This window comes from Rhinatrema bivittatum, chromosome 7 (assembly GCF_901001135.1).
Source record: "Rhinatrema bivittatum chromosome 7, aRhiBiv1.1, whole genome shotgun sequence".
Classification (NCBI taxonomy): domain Eukaryota; kingdom Metazoa; phylum Chordata; class Amphibia; order Gymnophiona; family Rhinatrematidae; genus Rhinatrema; species Rhinatrema bivittatum.
In genome coordinates, this window is record NC_042621.1 from 105,758,744 (window position 1) to 105,777,358 (window position 18,615).

The following is an 18,615-nucleotide window of genomic DNA, read 5'->3' on the forward strand; positions in this document are numbered from 1 at the left end:
GGTCATTTTCGATTCCCTAGCAGTGTTGGTGGGAGAGGCAGGGGAATCTTCTGCCTTTTCTTTCACCAGCGGTCACCTGTTCTACGGAGGTGCAGAGAGGCACTTGCACTGAGGGAGGAGTCTCTGGTTCTGTTAGAGGTCTTCTGCCGGTTTTAATCTGCTTATGCACAAAGCTTGTTTAGCGGAACATGCAGGGGGGTTGCTGACTCTCGGCCACAGTCTCCATGGATTCTTGGCTAGTTGAGGCCTGAGCTGTTGAAGCTCTTCAGGCCTTCGATGATTTTCGGTGCCGAATATTGAATGAATCCAGGCCTAAACATCCTGAAGGTGCACGCAGGCTTTGCTTAGCCGTGTGGTAGGCTGCTGCAGCAGTTCTTTTCCTGCATGCATAGGTGTATGTGCACATTCTCGCTGCGTGGCAGTTGCATGTGTGAAAACCTGTGCATGTAAGGCTGTAGTCTAGTTTTGAGTGCGTCCGTCTGCGACCTAGACTTGAGCGCATATTTGCGTAGGTCCTTGAGCACATATTTGCATAGGTAGATGTGTGCATAAGGCCATGACCTAGACTGGAGCGTATTTTTGCGCAGGTACTTGTACACATACATCCATAGCCTATAAGAGCAAAGTGATTTGACTACTACAGCTTTTGCCCATATTGGGACATCCCCTCAGCTTATGGCATCTTTGGAGGGGAGTAGAGTGGGAGATGAGGCAACGCAGGATTTGGTGAGAGGTAACGGTGGTGGGGCCACTTGGCAACAGTGATCATAACATGATCAAATTTAAACTAATAACTGGAAGGGGGACAATAAGTAAATCTGCAGCTCTTAACACTAAACTTTCAAAAGGGAAACTTTGATAAAATGAGGAAAATAGTTAGAAAAAAACTGAAAAGTGCAGCTGCAAACGTTAAAAATGTACAATAGGCATGGACATTGTTTAAAAATACAATCCTAGAGGCGCAGTCTGTTACGTAGGACGGCCTCTAAAGGGCCTTGCATTCTGTCGAGTAATGGGGTGTTTAGTGTGCCCTTGGGCCTCGGACCGAGCCCAGACCTTCAGGGCCGGGCCGAGGGTTGACGGTGTGTCCCACGATGGCTGACGGTCTGGCCCTCTGCCAGGCCTGCAAGCTCCCAAGGCCAACACCCAAGGATGTTGGAAGTTGAATGGTCCTCCGACCATTCCGAGCCCTTTCGGACCTGCTGCGAGGAACAGCATGGAGCAGCAGGCCTGGCCTGAGGTTGAGGGCAGACGGGCCTTGACACGTAGACAGGATTATGGTCAATGCGACGGCATCGCAGACAAAACACTTAGTTGATGTGACGGCACCACTGACGAAGACACTTGGTTGATGCGACGGCATCACTGACAAAGACACTTGGTACTTGACAACAGCTGGGAGGAAGGACATTTGCACTGTCTCTCAGGGCGCCCTACTCAGGCCACCCGCGGGACTGAGTCGCGGACCACCCTGTCCCACTGTGCGCCCTACACAGCCCTTGGAGGCTGGTCACGGACCACGAGGAGAGTGGGACAAGCGCGGGGAAGATCCAGGCAAAGAGGAACTCCAATGACGAAACCGGTGTCATCCGAAGCTCCCTCTATGGCTGGCAGGAACAGAGGCTCCGGAGCACAAGAACAATCCCACCGGCAGGCCACCTTATTCTCGGGCACACAATTTCCGAGAGAACAGGCCTACAGGATCAAAAGGCTCAGGAGCACCAGACGAAGACGCAGGGAAGAACATCCTGGAAGGCAAGCTCATCAGGATAAGGAAAATCATGATGGGACATCAGGACATGGTCAGGGACCTCAGGCAAGACACCAAGACATGAAGACGTAGTAGAAGGCAGACGAGACGAGGAGCTCCACGAAGAACAGAAGACCTTACAAGGCTCTGGCAGGCAGGAGCCTCCAGAGAGGATGACACTCCGATGCAAGGCCACGACAGACTGAGAAGACAGCCCTCTTATACGGCTCAAGCAGGAAGTCCACTTAAAAGTGGGGCCAGCACACTTCCTGGCCCTTTAAATCAGGCAGAGAGGCACGCGCCGGCGCCTAAGAAGCAAGCAGCAGGGAGCTGTGCAGGACCGCGGACAGCAGCCTGCACCGACGTAGAGATGCTGAGAAGGCAGGGCTGGCCTGATAGCAGGCCCTGACGTCGGCAGCGGCTTCAGCCGCTGCGGGGAACCCCGGGGGCGGCTCCAGCCGCCGGACCAACCTGGGGATGCGGCCTTAGTGCCGCGAAGATGGTAATGACATCGGGGGCAGTCCCGGCCCCACGGGGAGGGGCAGAAAGGCCGCGGCGAAGATAACGATCCAGGGCGGCCTCCGGGCCACGAGGGGCAGGCAAGACTGCGGCTCCAGCCGCATAGAAGGCCCGATGGCGGCGTCCTGCCACGTCGGGTGAAGAAGGCCTGCATTGATAAGACAGGCGAAGAGAGAATTTGAAATGAAGTTGGCTATAGAGGCAAAAACTCATAATAAAAACTTTTTAAAATATATCCGAAGCAAGAAACCTGTGAGGGAGTCGGTTGGACCATTAGATGACTGAGGGGTTAAAGAGGCTCTTAGGGAAGATAAGGCCATTGCAGAAAGACTAAATTAATTCTTTGCTTCAGTGTTTACTAATGAGGATGTTGGAGAGATACCACTTCCGGAGATGGATTTCAGGGGTGATGAGTCAGACGAACTGAACGAAATCACTGTGAACCTGGAAGATGTAGTAGACCAGATTGACAAATTAAAGAGTAGCAAATCACCTGGACCGGATGGTGTGCATTCTAGGGTACTGAAGGAACACAAAAATGAAATTTCTGATCTATTAGTTAAAATTTGTAACCTATCATTAAAACCATCCATTGGCCACCCTCCAGTCTTCAGGTACAATGTAACCCCAATATTTAAAAAAGGCTCTAGGGGCGATCCGGGTAACTATAGACCAGTGAGCCTGACTTCAGTGCTGGGAAAAATAGTGGAAACTATTCTCAAGATCAAAATCATAGAGCATATAGAAAGACATGGTTTAATGGAACACAGTCAACATGGATTTACCCAAGGGAAGTCTTGCCTAACAAATCTGCTTCATTTTTTTGAAGGGGTTAATAGATGTGGCTAAAGGTGAACCAGTTGATGTAGTGTATTTGGATTTTCAGAAGGCGTTTGACAAAGTCCCTCATGAGAGGCTTCTACGAAAACTAAAAAGTCAAGGGATAGGAGGCGATGTCCTTTCGTGGATCACAAACTGGTTAAGACAGGAAACAGTAGGATTAAATGGTCAATTTTCTAAGTGGAAAAGGGTAAACAGTGGAGTGCCTCAGGGACCGGTGCTTTTCAATATATATATATATATATATATATATATATATATATATATATATATATATATATATATATGATCTGGAAAGGAATACAGCAAGTGAGGTTATCAAATTTGCGGATGATACAAAATTATTCAGAGTAGTTAAATCACAAACAGATTGCGATACATTACAGGTGGACCTTTCGAATAATAGAAGGACTAGGGGGGCATTCCATGAAGTTAGCAAGTAGCACATTTAAGACTAATTGGAGAAAATTCTTTTTCACTCAATGCACAATAAAGCTCTGGAATTTGTTGCCAGAGGATATGGTTAGTGCAGTTAGTGTAGCTGGGTTCAAAAAAAGTTTGGATAAGTTCCTGGAGGAGAAGTCCATTAACGGCTATTAATCAAGTTTACTTAGGGAATAGCCACTGCTATTAATTGCATCAGTAGCATGGGATCTTCTTAGTGTTTGGGTAATTGCCAGGTTCTTGTAGCCTGGTTTGGCCTCTGTTGAAAACAGGATGCTGGACTTGATGGACCCTTGGTCTGACCCAGCATGGCAATTTCTTATGTTCTAATGGTCAGTTCTCCTCCTCCCTTTTTCCCAAGGGCAGAAGCTTCTCCAAGAGGGAGAGATTGGAGAGAGCAAGTTTGGGCTTAAGGGCTCTGGTATCAATCATCCTCCTTGGGTGGAATGTTTCCAGGGCTTGTAGACCTTTCTGCAGGGGTGCGCAGCAAAGGTGAAGCATCCTACTATATGGGATCGCATGCTTTGGCTTCCCATTTATCAGTCACGGTGGGCAAATGCCGCAGGGAAGGTTGTCCCTGGAAACGTTCAAGGTGATGTGGATCACGAGACATCGGAGGATTCTGATAGGGAATAGGCTTTCTCACGTCTTGAAGAGGGGGAAATTGCATATGATAGAATCTGAGCATGAGAATGAGAATCTGAGAATGAGCGGTTCTCATTCTTTTTTTCACAACGATATTTTGCTGAGTTGTTGGCTCAGACCCTGAACACGCTTAGATCAATTTTAAGTTAAGCATTCAGTTTGCCCCCCCATATATATCCCATTCAAGAGATATTAGATTTAAAGAATGTAAATGTGACTCTCAAGGTTCCCTGTTTCTGCATGGAGACTCTGAGGTTCAATTCTGAGGTCTGTCATAGCGGTAGTAAACAAAGGAACTCTCCTTGGCATCTTTCGCCTTGACAGAGGCATATCTACACATGGCCATCAGGCCAGAGCACCAGAGATTCCTGAGGTTCATGGTCCTAAAGCAACATTTTCGGTTTCGAGCTCTTCTCTTCGGCTGGCGATGGCTTCATGTAATTTCATCAAGGTGATGGTGGTAGGGGAGGCCGCTTTGCAAAAGGAGGGTGTGTTGGTGCATGCGTATCTGGACGACTGGCTCAATTTTGCAAAGTCAGAGGACCTCTGTTGATAATCAGTACAAAAGGTACCGATGTGCTTGATGTCTCTAGGATGAGTGGTGAACCTAGCAACGAGCCATTTAATCTTCTTTCAAACTCTGGAGTATCTGGGAGCTCAGTTCGACTCACTGGTGGAGAGAGCGTTTCTCACAGAGAGAGATTGCTGAAATTGCAGAATCAGATTAGGCTTCTGCTAGAGCTTTCAGTGTCCTGTGTCTGAGACTGTTTACAGATCCTGGGCTCTATAGCATCGACATTGGAATGAATGCATTGGGCATTTGCACATATGCAGCATCTACACGGGGCTCTTCTCTCCCGCTAGAATCCATTATTGGAAGAGTTTATATTTCTTTTCCGTTTAGAGGGGGAAGCCAGGGATAGTTTTTCTTGGTGGCTTACTCGCACCAGTTTCGAACATGGTGTGGAATTGGAGGTTCCGAATTGGGTAATAGTCACCACTGATGCAAGCCTCTCCGGATGGAGGCTGGTATGGCAAGATCAGTTGATGCAGGGCCAGTGGTCGAAACAGGAGGCCTCATGGTATATCAGTTGGTTAGCGATGAGAGTGGTGCATTTTGCGTTGCTAGCCTGTCTGCCAAGGTTACGTGGTTATCCAGTATGGATCCTATCGGACAATGCCATGATGGTAGCCTACATCAACTGTCAAGGTGGAAGTAGGAATCAGGTGGTGGCTGTAGAGGCCCAGGAGTTGATTCTCTGGGCAGAACAGCACTTGGAGCGTCTGGCAGTGTCTCACATCACCAGAGTGAACAATGTTCAGGTGGATTTTCTCAGTCGAAGAAAGTTAAATCCCGAGGTATGGGAGCAGTTGGAGGCAGCGATGTCTCATTCACGGAAGATGGGGGGTATCCCAACCAAAGAGATCACCGAGGCATCACAGTTTTACAGTCGCTGAACAGAACTTGATACGGAAGGAATCTGAGCTCTGGTGCTGCTGTGGACTCGAGGGATTCTTCTTTGTCTTCCCTCCATGGCCTCTACTGGACAAGGGATTATGACGGATAGAGAAATATCTGGCCAATGTGATTCTGGTAGCTCCAGGGTGGCCACATCGACAATGAATCCCAGATCTGATCAACATGGCCATAGAAGGGCTCCTGAGGATCAGACATCAGTCTTTTTTCTTTTTTTCCACCAGGGCCCAATATTTTTGGATCAGTCGACTCGCTTCTGTCTCGCAGCTTTGCTTCTGCGAGGGGACAACTGAGATAGAGGGGATATTTCAAAACAGTTATTTCTACCTTGCTGCAGGCTAGGGCGACATTCTACACCCTTGACACGTGCGGTTTGGAGGATCTTCAAGTCCTGGTCTGCTGTTGATGGAGTGCATCCTTAGCCTGTTCAGACTTTAGTGTCACATATTTTGGCTGTTCTACAGAAAGGTTCTGGTCAAGGGACTGGCCTTTAACTCTCTGAGAGTCCAGATAGCAACATTGGGTTGTCTTCAGGGTAAGGTGCAAGGGTATTCTGTCTGCACATCTGGATTTCTATGGTTCCTTCGGGGAGCTAAGAACTTATTTACATTTTATTGAATTTATGTATCTCCTAACTCAAAAAAGGTCTAGGCGATGAACATAATAAAACATACATACTTATTACAAACAGAACAAATTAAAACAATATAAACATAGAATAAAACATTACATAATAAAACTAAAATATAATACAATCATAAAACAAAGTTAGAATAAAATAATATTAAAAGTAACAAAATTTAAACAGGTGCAGAATATTTGTCCGTCTTGGAATCTGAATCTAGTCTTTAGAGCAGAGCTTTCCAAACTGTGTGTCGCGACATGTTAGTGTATTGCCTGTAGTGTGAAGGTGTGTCGTCCGGTCCACATAGCAGCAGGGCCGACGGAAGCAGGGAACTACAGCAGGGAAGATCGGCGGGGCCGTGGTGGAGCTTACCTCACCACAGCCCTAAGAAAAGGGTCATGTTCACTCCTCCTCCTTCCTGCCTGCGCAGCCCCGGAAGAAAAATGTTGCCAGAGCCACGTGGGCAGGAAGGAGTAGGAGCATCTGCCATGTACAGAAGAAGAGCAGCGTTAATGGGCCGCTGCATATCCCACGTTGCGGTGGCCCGAGAAGAGGAGGAAACCCGGTAGTAGGGCCGCTGTGAGAATGAGAACCTGATTGTGTGTTTGAGGGAAGAAGACAGATGGAGAGAAAAGAAATAGAAAAAAAAAAGACCCTGTAAAAGGAATGTGGGAAAAAAAAGCCTGTGCCCAACCGATTAGAAAACTAAGATCGGACAGCAAAGGTAAAAAAAATAATTACTTTTTAGTGATTGGCATATGTTATCTTTGGGAATGAGCAAGAGTAGCACTTTCTCTATGCCGATCTTGCGATGTACGAGATCGGCATGGAGGAAGTGGAAGCCCGCAAATATTTAATACTATGGGGGCCTGCACTGAGGAGGCAGCAGAACGGGCTTCAGTGCCAGTAGCAGCAATCAGCACCTCCCCAAATATCCACATGGCAGCAGTGACAGCAGTAGCAGAGGAATGAGAGGCTCTGAGGTTGCTGGCAAAAGAAAGAGAGGGGGTCTGCCTTCAGTGTGTGCATGTGTATGAATAGGAGTCTGCCTGGGGGTGTATGTGTGAATGTATGGGTGCCTGCCTGAGGGTGTGTCTGTGTATGAGAATGAATGGGTGTCTTCCTGGGGTCTGTCTGTGTGAGAATAGGTGCCTGCCTGTGTGTGGTGTATGTGTGTGTGTGAGAATAAATTGGTGCCTGCCTCTGTGTATGTGTGTGAGAATGAATGTGTGCATGCCTGGGGGGTGGGGAGGGAGCGGTGTGAGAATGAATGGGAGCTGCTTGGGGGTCAGTATGGGTGTAACATTATGTAATCCACAAAAATGTATATATATATTTAAGGAAATATACATAAATTGTCGAAATACGTTTTGTTCATTTATCCTTTAACCACTGGTTTGCTAGTAGACTGAATTACTGTGTCGTGAAATTATGTTTGTCTAAAACGTGTGCCACCAACATGAAAAGTTTGGAAAGCTCTGCTTTAGAGGATTGTGTGAGGCTTGTTTTGAAGCACTAAAGAGAGCTACAGTTAAGGACTTGATTCTTACAGTAGTTTTCTTGGTGACTATTTGTTCAGCCTGGAGAATTTCGGAGCTCCAGGCACTGTCATGTTGAGATCCCTTCCTACAGATGTCTGATTCGGGGGTATCTTTATGCATGGTGTCGTCTTTTCTGCTTGAAGTAGTCTTGGCATTCCATCTTAGTTAGACAGTGGAGCTTCAAGCATTTACAGATTCCTCTACGCCTTACCTGGGGGAGCTTAGGCACTTAGATGGGAGGCATGCATTATTGAGGTATCTAAAGGTCATTTATAATTTCCATAGATTGGATCACCTCTTTGTAGATCAGATCACCTCTTTATACTGTGGAGCTGTCCAAAGAAGGGAAGTAAGGCATCTAAAGCTACAATTGTGCAGTGGCTGAAGGAAGCGATCGAGTCAACTTACATTTCTAAAGGGTGCCCGCTGCTGGGGGGGTTAAGGGCGCACTCGACATGTTCTCAGGTGACTTCCTGGGCTAAGTCACAGCAGGTGTCTCTGCATTAGATTTGCTAGGTGGCTACTGGGATGTCATTGCACACTTTTACTAGGCAATAGGGATGTGCATTGGGTGCCCGATTGTTTGTGCTTTCGGGTTCATGTGGCCGCGGGAAAATCTTGTTTTCCTGAGGATCAGCTTTTTTTTAGTAAAAAATCATTTTTCAGCTTAGTGCACACTAACAAAAAAATAACAAAAATAAACGGTTTTTTGTTAGTGCGCGCTTACGCGAGTTAGCGCGCACTAACCCGAAAAACGATTTTTCCTGAAAATTCGGGGGAAAAGTATTCGTTTCATGATTTAACCGATTTTATAACGAATTTAAAAAATATCGTACGATATTTCAATTCGTTATAAAAACGATTCACATCCCTACTAGGCATTATCGCTTGGATGTTGGGGCTCTGGCTTCCATGTGCTTTGGTGAGAGCGTTCCACGAGTGGAACGCTCCAGGTCCCACCTGACTTAAGGGGAACTTAGGTACATCCCAGGAGTCTGGACTGATCTGGATGCATACAGGGAAAGGAAAATTGGTTCTTACCTGCTATTTTTGTTCCTGTAGTACCATAGATCAGTCCAGAGACCCGCCCATTTACTGGATGAGCGGGAAGAGTCTGCCGCTCATACTATAGCTTTGTATATAGTGTGGCGACGTTGACTGTTTTCAGTGCTGATTGCTTATGTTAAATTTGGGAAACGAGTTTTCCATTGTCTTTTTGGGTAACTTCACCTTCTTGCGACTCAGTGGAAGGGAGGAAGTTTGTTTAGAAATTTATGGTTGTTGCTGTCATCTTGGCTTGGGTACAGGTCAATACTGAGGGTCTGCAGGTGGCACACTGAGTTATGTACAGTGTCAGTGAAACTTTCTATGTCTCCATCTGCTGGCAGGGAGGCAAATCCCAGGAGTCTGGACTGATCTGTGGTACTACAGGAGTGAAAATTTAGCAGGTAAGAACCAGTTTTCCTATTTTTTAAGGGAATTTCATATTTGGTTTAGGTGCTTATTACAGGAAATCTGATTTTCTTCTCCTTTGCTTTTTTGTAGTGATTTGGACTGGGCTGTGTTTGAGCCAGATTTGCTGGTGACTAGCTCTGTGGACACCTACATTTACATTTGGGATATCAAGTAAGAGCCCTTAGGGAACCTTTTCTTTGGCTTTATTCTTGCTGTTTTGGGCTTTTGGGACAGATGTCTACTCCCACTGTGACTCATTTAAGGGCGCTCACTGATATTAACCTTGCTTCCTTGCAATTTGTTGTAATTGATTTTCCCTCATTTAAATGATCTGTTTCTCCTGCCTATCTCAAATTAAATGCTGCCTTTTTCAATACACTGTCGCTTCAGACATTTACCAGTGGAATTTTATCCTCATAGTAGAGCTGCACTGAGCATGTGAGATCAGGACATAGGCTTGGCAGTCTAGGCAAGCATGGGGACTGTGAGCTGGATGCAGCTTCCAAAGTTTTAGTTCCATTACTGCTCTTTGGCCAGCTAGAATATTTGAGCACGAGAGCATTTCAAGACTCACATTTCCCGTGAGGACCCTGAGACTGGTTAAAACCCATGTCTGCTGCTTGGTTCTGTTCCTTGAAAGTCTGAAGGGGAAAGACAGTTTTTTCCTAAGACTTAGAACACCTTCTTGGCTTACCTAAAATGTCCCTTTATTTGGTTGGTTGTTTTTTGTTTTTGTTTTTTTTCATTTTTGATTTGCTAGTGTCTGCCCAACTTAAGTGATTTTAAAATAATGTTTCCCCCTTTTTTTAAAAATCTGTTTGGAAGATACTTGTAAATATAAAATTCAAAAAACCGAACAAAAAAGGGACACACTCTAGGTAAGCCACGAAGGTACTTTAAATAATAGGGAAAACCTGTCCTTTCCCTATAGACTTTTAAAGGGACTATCTTCTGTTTTTCTAAGGGTGGTTGGGTAAAAACGACGTCCTAGTGCTGTGGGAAGCTCATGCGTGTGTGGACTCCGTTAGGAAAGAAGAACCAGCGTATGTAGGAGGCAGGTAGAAGGGGTGGGTTTCAGGGACTGCACGAAGGCAGGGGAGGCAGCTGGTAACCAATCAAGAATGAGATTGAGCAAGCTACGGTTGAGAAAGGCGCAGCGAGGAGTGTGGGGACCTGAGTGAGGAGAGGTGGGTGGCTGGGATGTGCTGCAGTGGCTCGGAAACATCATCTAGAGCGGAGTCTAAAGAGCATTGGCAATGAAGACCGTAAGTTTAGGTATTGGAGAGAGGCGACCGTGACCCCTGGAGGTGGTAGAGAGGCCCCAGAAAAATAAAAATTGATATTTACTGCTTTTGCTAAGGTGAGGAGCATAATTTTGTAAAATCTGTGCAGATTATGCTTCACCTTTTAATCTCAGTTGATAATATAACCAGTCCTTGCTCTTATACTATTGTGTACTTTGTGAGGTTGAAAGAAGCTCATAAGATTATGGCCTTCAACCCTCTTACGATTGCCTTAAAATCAGAGTTGGTGCTAATTGTTTTGCTGCTCTCTGTGATTGATTACTGTGCTAATTCCCCCTCACCTTACTCCCGTTCCTATGGATTCTTGGATTCTGATGGAAACCTCTACAAGCTTCTCTTTTTTTTTAACTCAACAAAAAATGAGTGTTTGAACACTGTTCACAGAAAAGCTCAGTTTATGCTTCCAGTGCTGCCTCTCTGTCAGAAGCAGCGATGGAGCTGTGGGGACCGGGTGACTCGGCAGGGATTTTATTTTCACATGGGTGGGGTGGGATGGGTTTAAGGACCTGAACCCCATACACACAACCTCTCCACAAATCCCTATCCACCCAAAATCACCCCCCACCCACATCCATTCTTCCAGATATACCGCACGCAGCCCTGTACCCCCACGTGCACCGTCCACACAGACCTCACCCCACCTGTGCTCCTTCGTACCCCCACACCCTCCAGTTTCCACAGCTACGCCCCCTGTCGCTGTTCCCTTTAGGCTGCGTGCACGTGCACAGCTTGGGAACCCGGTGCACAGCAAAACATGGGGTGCACAAGAAAAGAAAATTATTATTTACCTGCTAATTTTCGTTCCTGTAGTACCATGGATCAGTCCAGACAGTGGGTTATGTCCCCAATCCAGCAGATGGAGTCAGCACAAGCTTTGAGGGGGCGTCACCCTATATACCACTACCCCCTCTGCAGGAGTTCAGTATCAAGTATATCAAAGCCCGAGTAGAAAACCCGAACCCCTTAATGGATCAAGTTGAAAAAGAACCGGCAACAACAACCGGGTACCTATAAGAACTAGAACTGTAAAGATCCTACCAACGGGTAGGAAAGGCGAAAAACACAGCAAGACAACCTGTGGGGAACTGCGAAAGCAGTAAGAGCGGAAGCTGTAAGAAAACACAGCCACAGAAAAGAACCGAGCAGGCAGAGCACCCAGACGCGGTGGGCGTCTGGACTGATCCATGGTACTACAGGAACGAAAATTAGCAGGTAAATAATAATTTTCTTTTCCCTGTACGTACCTGGATCAGTCCAGACAGTGGGATGTACCCAAGCTTCCCTACATCGGGTGGGGTCCTGCGAGGCCTGCTCGTAGAACCTGTTCGCCAAGATGTCCAGGGACAGTAGAGGCGAGATGGAGGCGATAGTGCCTTGAGAACGTATGCAACGATTTCCAGGTGGCTGCTCCACCGATTGCTGGAGAAGAGAGCGAGCGGACCTCCGCCCAAGAGGCCGCCAGAGCACGTGTAGAATGCGCGACAATGCCGGGTGGGGGAGTCCGCCCCACCCCAATGTAGGAAGCTGCAATGCCAGCCTTCAGCCATCTGGCAATCGTCGTCTTCGAGGCCTGGGCCCCATTCTTGGGACCCGACCCAAGGACGAAGAGATGGTCCGACGGCCGGAACACACTCGTAGCCTCCAGATAGATACGCACTCGTAGCCTCCAGATAGATACACAGAGTGCGCTTGACTTCCAAGAGTCGTAGAGATTTCGGCTCAAAACACGAGAAGGACGGCAGTTCCACCGTCTGATTCACATGGAATGCAGACACCAGCTTCGGGAGAAAAGATGGAGCGGTGCGGATGGAAACTCCAGAGTCGGAGAAAACGCAGATAAGGCTCTCTACACGACAGAGCCTGCAGTTCCGATATGCGACGAGCGGAACAGATTGCCACCAGGAACACTGCCTTAAGGGTGAGATCCTTAAGCGTTGTACTACGCAGTGGCTCGACTCTAGGAGGGACAAGGATCCCGCAATGGAGACCGCAGATGTTTAATACCCTTGAGGAATCGAACAATACCCGGGTGCTGCAGTAGAGAATCCCCATCACACAATAGCGAACCAGGGCGGCCACCTGGACCCGCAGGGAATTATAGGCGAGCCCCTTGTCCACTCCCGCTTGCAGAAGTTGGAGGATCTGAGGAACAGAAGCCTCAGTTGGTCCCGTGTCCTGACCGGCAAACCACAACTCGAACACCTTCCAGCCCCTAACATAGGCTATCGACGTCGTCGTCTTTCGTGAACTCAACAGCGTGGACAGTACCGCCTCCTGGTAGCCCCGGCGCCGGAGGCGGCGCCTCTCAAAAGCCAGGCCGCAAGACAGAAGAGTTCCGCGACAGATGCCCGAGTCGGATGGGTCTGTCGATCACCGGCTGTAGAAGGACCGCGAAGATCACAGTCCCCTGATGATACTCTATTCTGCGGGGTGTTCTGAAGGAGATGGGACGGCCATGGGAGCACTAGAGCATCAACTCCCTCCGCACCTCGCTCCCTCCGGCGACTGAAGAGACGGGGAGCCTTGGCGTTGTGCGCGGACGCCATCAGATCCAGGTGAGGGGTCCCCCACCGATGGACACGCAGTTGCATCGCCCCGTCGGATAGTGACCATTCCCCGGGATCCAGTAGTTGACGACTGAGGAAATCTGCCCGGACGTTGTCCAACCCTGCGATGTGCGAGGCCGCCCGGCGGACCAGAAAACCGCTCCGCCCACTGCATCAACATCGCTGCCTCGAGCGCGATCCGCGGGCTGCGAGTGCCGTCTTGTCGGTTGATCTAGGCCACGGTGGTCGCGTTGTCCGATAATATTGTCTGGTCTCCAGACGATTGATGGACCATTTCGACTCTTCCTCGGACCACGTCCCCTGCGTGGAGCTGTGGTCGCAGGCTGCCCCCCAGCCGACGAGACTGGCGTCGTTGGTGACTACCAACCAATTTGGCAGAGCGAGGGACACGCCGCGAGCCAGATTCGCCGGATCCAACCACCAGCGCAGACTGTTCCTGGCCACTTGCGGCAGAGGGAGGGTCACCCGGTAGTCCTGCGAGGGCGGTTTCCAACGGGAAAGGAGAGCTCGCTGTAGCGGCGGGAGGCGCGCAAACGCCCAAGGGACCATGTCGATGGTGGAGACCATCACCCCCAGGAGCTGCAGGTAGTCCCAGGAGGTGGGATCTGGTAACGCAGAGAACCGCCGTATGTGATCCCGCAAGGAGTGCGCCTTGTCCTGCCGCAGAAAAACCTTGCCCAGACGGGCGTCAAGCGCTACGAGGGCACGAGGAAGCTCTTGGAAAAATTCACCCCCCATGCGAGGGACTGCCGGAACTGTACTTCACCACCCATTCCAGGGACCGCCGGAACTGTACTACCCTGGTCACCGCCTTCTGGCCGTGGCAGAAAGACTTCGCTCGAACGAGCCAATCGTCCAGATATGGATGGCCTAGAGTGCCCTCCTTCCGAAGGGCAGCCGCCACCACTACCATGATCTTGGGAAAAGTGCGCGGGGCCGTCGCCAACCCGAATGGGAGGGCTATAAATTGGAAATGCTGGTCCAGAATCTTGAACCTGAGAAGGCAATGATGTTCCCGGTGGATGGGAATGTGCAGGTATGCCTCCGTCAAATCCCAGGGGGCGAGGAACTCCCCCCCGATGCACCGCCGCAATCACCGACCGCAGCGTTTCCATGCGGAACCGGACCACCCGGAGGGACTTGTTGACTTCCTTGATATCCAGGAGGGGCCTGTAGGAACCGTCCTTCTTTGGCACCACGAAGTAAATCGAATAATGGCCCAAGTCCACCTCGCGGGCGCAATAGTGCCTATCTCCCGGAGCCTGTCCAGCGTTAACTGCACAGCCCTTCGCTCGGGACCCGATCCGCAGGTGGAGAAGATGAACCGGCCCTACGGAACGCGGACAAAACTCCAAAGCGTAGCTGTGTTCTATGGTGTCCAGGACCCACTGGTCCGAGGTGATGTGCACCCACTCCTTGTAGAATAACGCCCGCCGACCCCCAATCCTGGGGACGACGGAGTGGGCGAGCCTGGCATCCTTGCGAGGATTTGGGAGAGGGGAGTCCCGTCCCGGGGGTGGAGCGTGCGGGCCGGCGCCCGCGAAAGGAACGCGACCAGGGCTGAGACCTGGGAGCGGAGGGCCTGGAGCCCGTCGGTCTGTAGTTCCGGTAGAAGACCGGTATCTGTCCTCCGGCAGACGATGAACCGCATTTTACCCCAGGGGCTTGATGATTTGATCCAAATCCTCTCCGAAGAGGAACTTACCCCTGAAAGGCAGGGAGCCTAGACTCGACTTGGAGGACGTATCCGCCGCCCAGTTGCGAAGCCACAGCAAACGTCTGGCCGACACCACCGAAACCATGGAACGCGCCAGCACCCGAAACAGATCGTACGAGGCATCCGCCCCGTACGCCACCGTGGCTTCCAGCCTATCCGACTGGGCGGCCTCCTCGGGAGGGAGGGCCTGGGACGTGAGAAGTTGCTGCACCCAGAGGAGGCTTGCCTGCTCGAAGACCTTTTTGAGGAAAACCTCCAACTTGCGATCCTGTGTATCCCGCAGGGCCGCGCCTCCCGTCACTGGGATCGTCGTCCTCTTCGTGACCGTCGACACCGCGGAGTCCACTTTTGGTACCCTAAAGAGGTCCAGAAAATCTTCCGGCAAGGGATACAACTTTTCCATGGCCCTTTCGACCTTCAGGGAAGCCGCTAGGACCGGATCCCCCGTCTTCGACGAGGTGACGACCGCAGGCGCTACAGGCGCGGGCGGATCCGGCGGCGGGTTGAGATCCAGCTCCTGGAGAATCAGCAGGATAAGGTCGTCCAGCTCTTCCCTCTGGCAGAGTCGAAGCGTGCGCGGATCATTCCCCTCCGGCGTGGAATCCGCCTGGTCCCAGTCCGTATCATCAGGGTCAGGAGCCCCCGGGTCTGGTGCCGCTCCCACCGGCCCCGGGAGGGGTCGGGCCCGGACCGGGGGGGGGGGGTGTTTGGGGGCCCCCACGCCCGTCAGGACGGGGGGGGGGGGGCCTGAGAAGCAGTCGCCGTCCGAGGGACCTTAGCCGGGGGAGGCCCTGCCGGTGCGTCCAACCCCTGCAAATGTGCCTTGTGCAGAAGCAAAATAAATTCCGGGGAAAAAACCCCGGCCTGCCCGAGGAGGCCCCGGCCGAAGGAGAGGCCGTGGCACCCTGTCCCTGCGGACCCGGTTCCGGTACCAGGGTTGGGAGAGAAGCCGCTACCGCTTCCCTATCCTCCAGCGCTCCCTGAGACCCCTCAGGGCGCTGTGGATGCAAAATGGCCGCCGTTCCCGCCACGAATGGGGGAGGGGCCTGCCCACGCTGCCCGGGCAAACTGGAAAGGAAGGTAAAAATTGGCGAGGGACTGCGAGGTGCCCTCCCCCCCGGGGGGGCACCGAGCGCAAATGTCGTCCCGAGAAATGCGGGGCCCCGGCTCCCCGCAGGCTGAGCAGCGCGACGGCCGCGGCATGGAGATCGCGTGTGAAGAACAGCCTCAATCAAATCCTTCAGCCTCGGGGGGGGCCGCGAGAGAGCGCAAAACGGCGCCGCGGGGGGGCCCGATCGGCCTGCACTGCCCGCCGGAGGAAGCTCCAAGTGCCGCGGGGGGGGCCTCCTGGCCACGCAACCCCTGCGCCGCGGGGGGGCCCGATCGGCCTGCACTGCCCGCCGGAGGAAGCTCCAAGTGCCGCGGGGGGGCCTCCTGGCCGCACAACCCGCCGAAAACGGCCTGCCTGCCTGCCACAGCTGAGCAGCGCGACGGCCGCGGCATGGAGATCGCGTGTGAAGAACAGCCTCAATCAAATCCTTTAGCCTCGGGGGGGGGGCCGCGAGAGAGCGCAAAACGGCGCCGCGGGGGGGCCCGATCGGCCTGCACTGCCCGCCGGAGGAAGCTCCAAGTGCCGCGGGGGGGCCTCCTGGCCGCACAACCCGCCGAAAACGGCCTGCCTGCCTGCCACAGCAGCCCCTGAGGAGCTGCAAAATGGCCGCCGGCAAGGAAATCAGCGCGGGGAGGTCGGCACCACCGACACCTGCGCGGCACCGGAGGACTGGAGAGCTGCAAAAGAAAGAAACAACACAAAATGCAAACTTACCCTGTCCAAAACGCAGCACAGGCAAGAGAGAGGACACAGAGGGTAAGGGAAACCCAGCTCCCCAAAAGTGTAAACTTTTTCATTTTTTTTTTTTTTTTAAACACAACAACTTGATCCAAGCAAAAAACAAATAGGCAGAGGCCAAAGTCGAAAATCAATAAGAAAAGCACAGGGAAAATCCTATCTCAATGGGAGAAACCCAGGATACCCTACTCGCATCTGCTGGAGTCAGAAGATACTGAACTCCTGCAGAGGGGGTAGTGGTATATAGGGTGACGCCCCCTCAAAGCTTGTGCTGACTCCATCTGCTGGATTGGGGACATAACCCACTGTCTGGACTGATCCAGGTACGTACAGGGAAATGCCAATATTATTTGCAAGATAAGCTTCACACGGAAAACCTTTTTTTCTCGTAGCCTGTCGTATCCGCATACGTCCCTTCGGGTGTGTGTCGGAAAGCATTCCCAAAACCAGCTCTTTCCATGCTTTCCCTCCTTGTTTTCTCTCTCTGGCATCCACCTCCTTTTTTCTTTTCTGTTTCACTTCTTTTCCTTGTCTTTCCTTTGATGTGGCTGTTTTAATGGTTTCTCTCTTTTTGCAGTCTTCTGCTCCTTTCCTCCCCTTTCTTCTCTTCCTATTTGCTTCTTCCTGCCTGCTCACCTTCCCCAATCCTCCTGTCTTTTTTTTTTTTCCTGTGCTCTTCCCTTCTCCATTATCTTCCTGAATTCCCCACATACCACAAATCCAGGCTCCTCTCTCACCCCCTCCCTCCAATAATTGGTTCTCTATTCCTTTCCCCCTATCCAGGCTCCTCTCTCACCCCCTCCCTCCAATAATTGCTTTCTCTATTCCTCTCCCCCTATCCAGGCTCCTCTCTCACCCCCTCCATCCAATAATTGGTTCTCTATTCCTTTCCCCCTATCCAGGCTCCTCTCTCACCCCCTCCCTCCAATAATTGGTTTCTCTATTCCTTTCCCCCTATCCAGGCTCCTCTCTCACCCCCTCCCTCCAATAATTGGTCCTCTATTCCTTTCCCCCTATCCAGGCTCCTCTCTCACCCCCTCCATCCAATAATTGGTTCTCTATTCCTTTCCCCCTATCCAGGCTCCTCTCTCACCCCCTCTCTCCAATAATTGGTTTCTCTATTCCTTTCCCCCTATCCAGGCTCCTCTCTCACCCCGTCCCTCCAATAATTGGTCCTCTATTCCTTTCCCCCTATCCAGGCTCCTCTCTCACCCCTTCCATCCAATAACTGGTCCTCTCTTCCTCTTCCCGTATCCAGGCTACACTCTCTCCCCTTCTCCCTTCTCCTTGCCCCTTCATCCTTTGACCTCTCTTTCTCCTTGCATACCTTCCTCCACCCACTCTAATCCTGGGTCCTCTCCCCTCTCTCTGTGCCCCCTATTCCAAGTTCAGTCTTCCCTTCCACCACCCAAAGACATTTCTCCCTACATCCTCACTGCCACCCTGGAAGGGCTGTCCCTGCATTCTTCTCCCTCTCTCCCCATATTCTTCCAGCTCCCAGAAAGCCTCCCCACGTTCTTGCCTTCTCCACCCCTTCCAGAAGCACTCTGCGCCTTCTTGCTTCCCCCAGGCCTCTCGGTCCCACGTCTGCTGCAGCCTGACCGCTTTGCAGCCTTTCCTGCCTGGCAGGGGGATGAGCAGTGCTTAACACAGCATCAACTTCCTGTGTGTTGGGTCAGTGCCCTGGTAATAAAGTGTGCAGATCCCGAAGATCTTGCAGCGCATACTGCAAACACTGGCCCCGCATAGAGGATGTGAATGCTGTGTTAAGCACCATCCACTGTTCCTGCTGTCCTGGGGGAAAAGGGAGTAAAGAGGATCAGCTAGGCTTGGTGCCACCTGCTGCTTTTACCGACCTGGGAAGGAAATGAAGAGGATAAGC

At 51.1% G+C, this 18,615-nt stretch overlaps 1 protein-coding gene across 5 annotated transcripts in view; it reads left to right on the forward strand.

Annotated features, from left to right (window-relative positions):
- Positions 1–18,615, forward strand: part of WDR59 (WD repeat domain 59) — a 283,191-nt gene that overhangs the window by 28,407 nt on the left and 236,169 nt on the right. For all 5 annotated transcript variants that reach the window (XM_029608874.1, XM_029608875.1, XM_029608876.1 and 2 more), the window contains exon 5: positions 9,387–9,467. In XM_029608874.1, the coding sequence (XP_029464734.1) occupies positions 9,387–9,467 (81 nt within the window). The remainder of the gene's footprint in view (positions 1–9,386; positions 9,468–18,615) is intronic.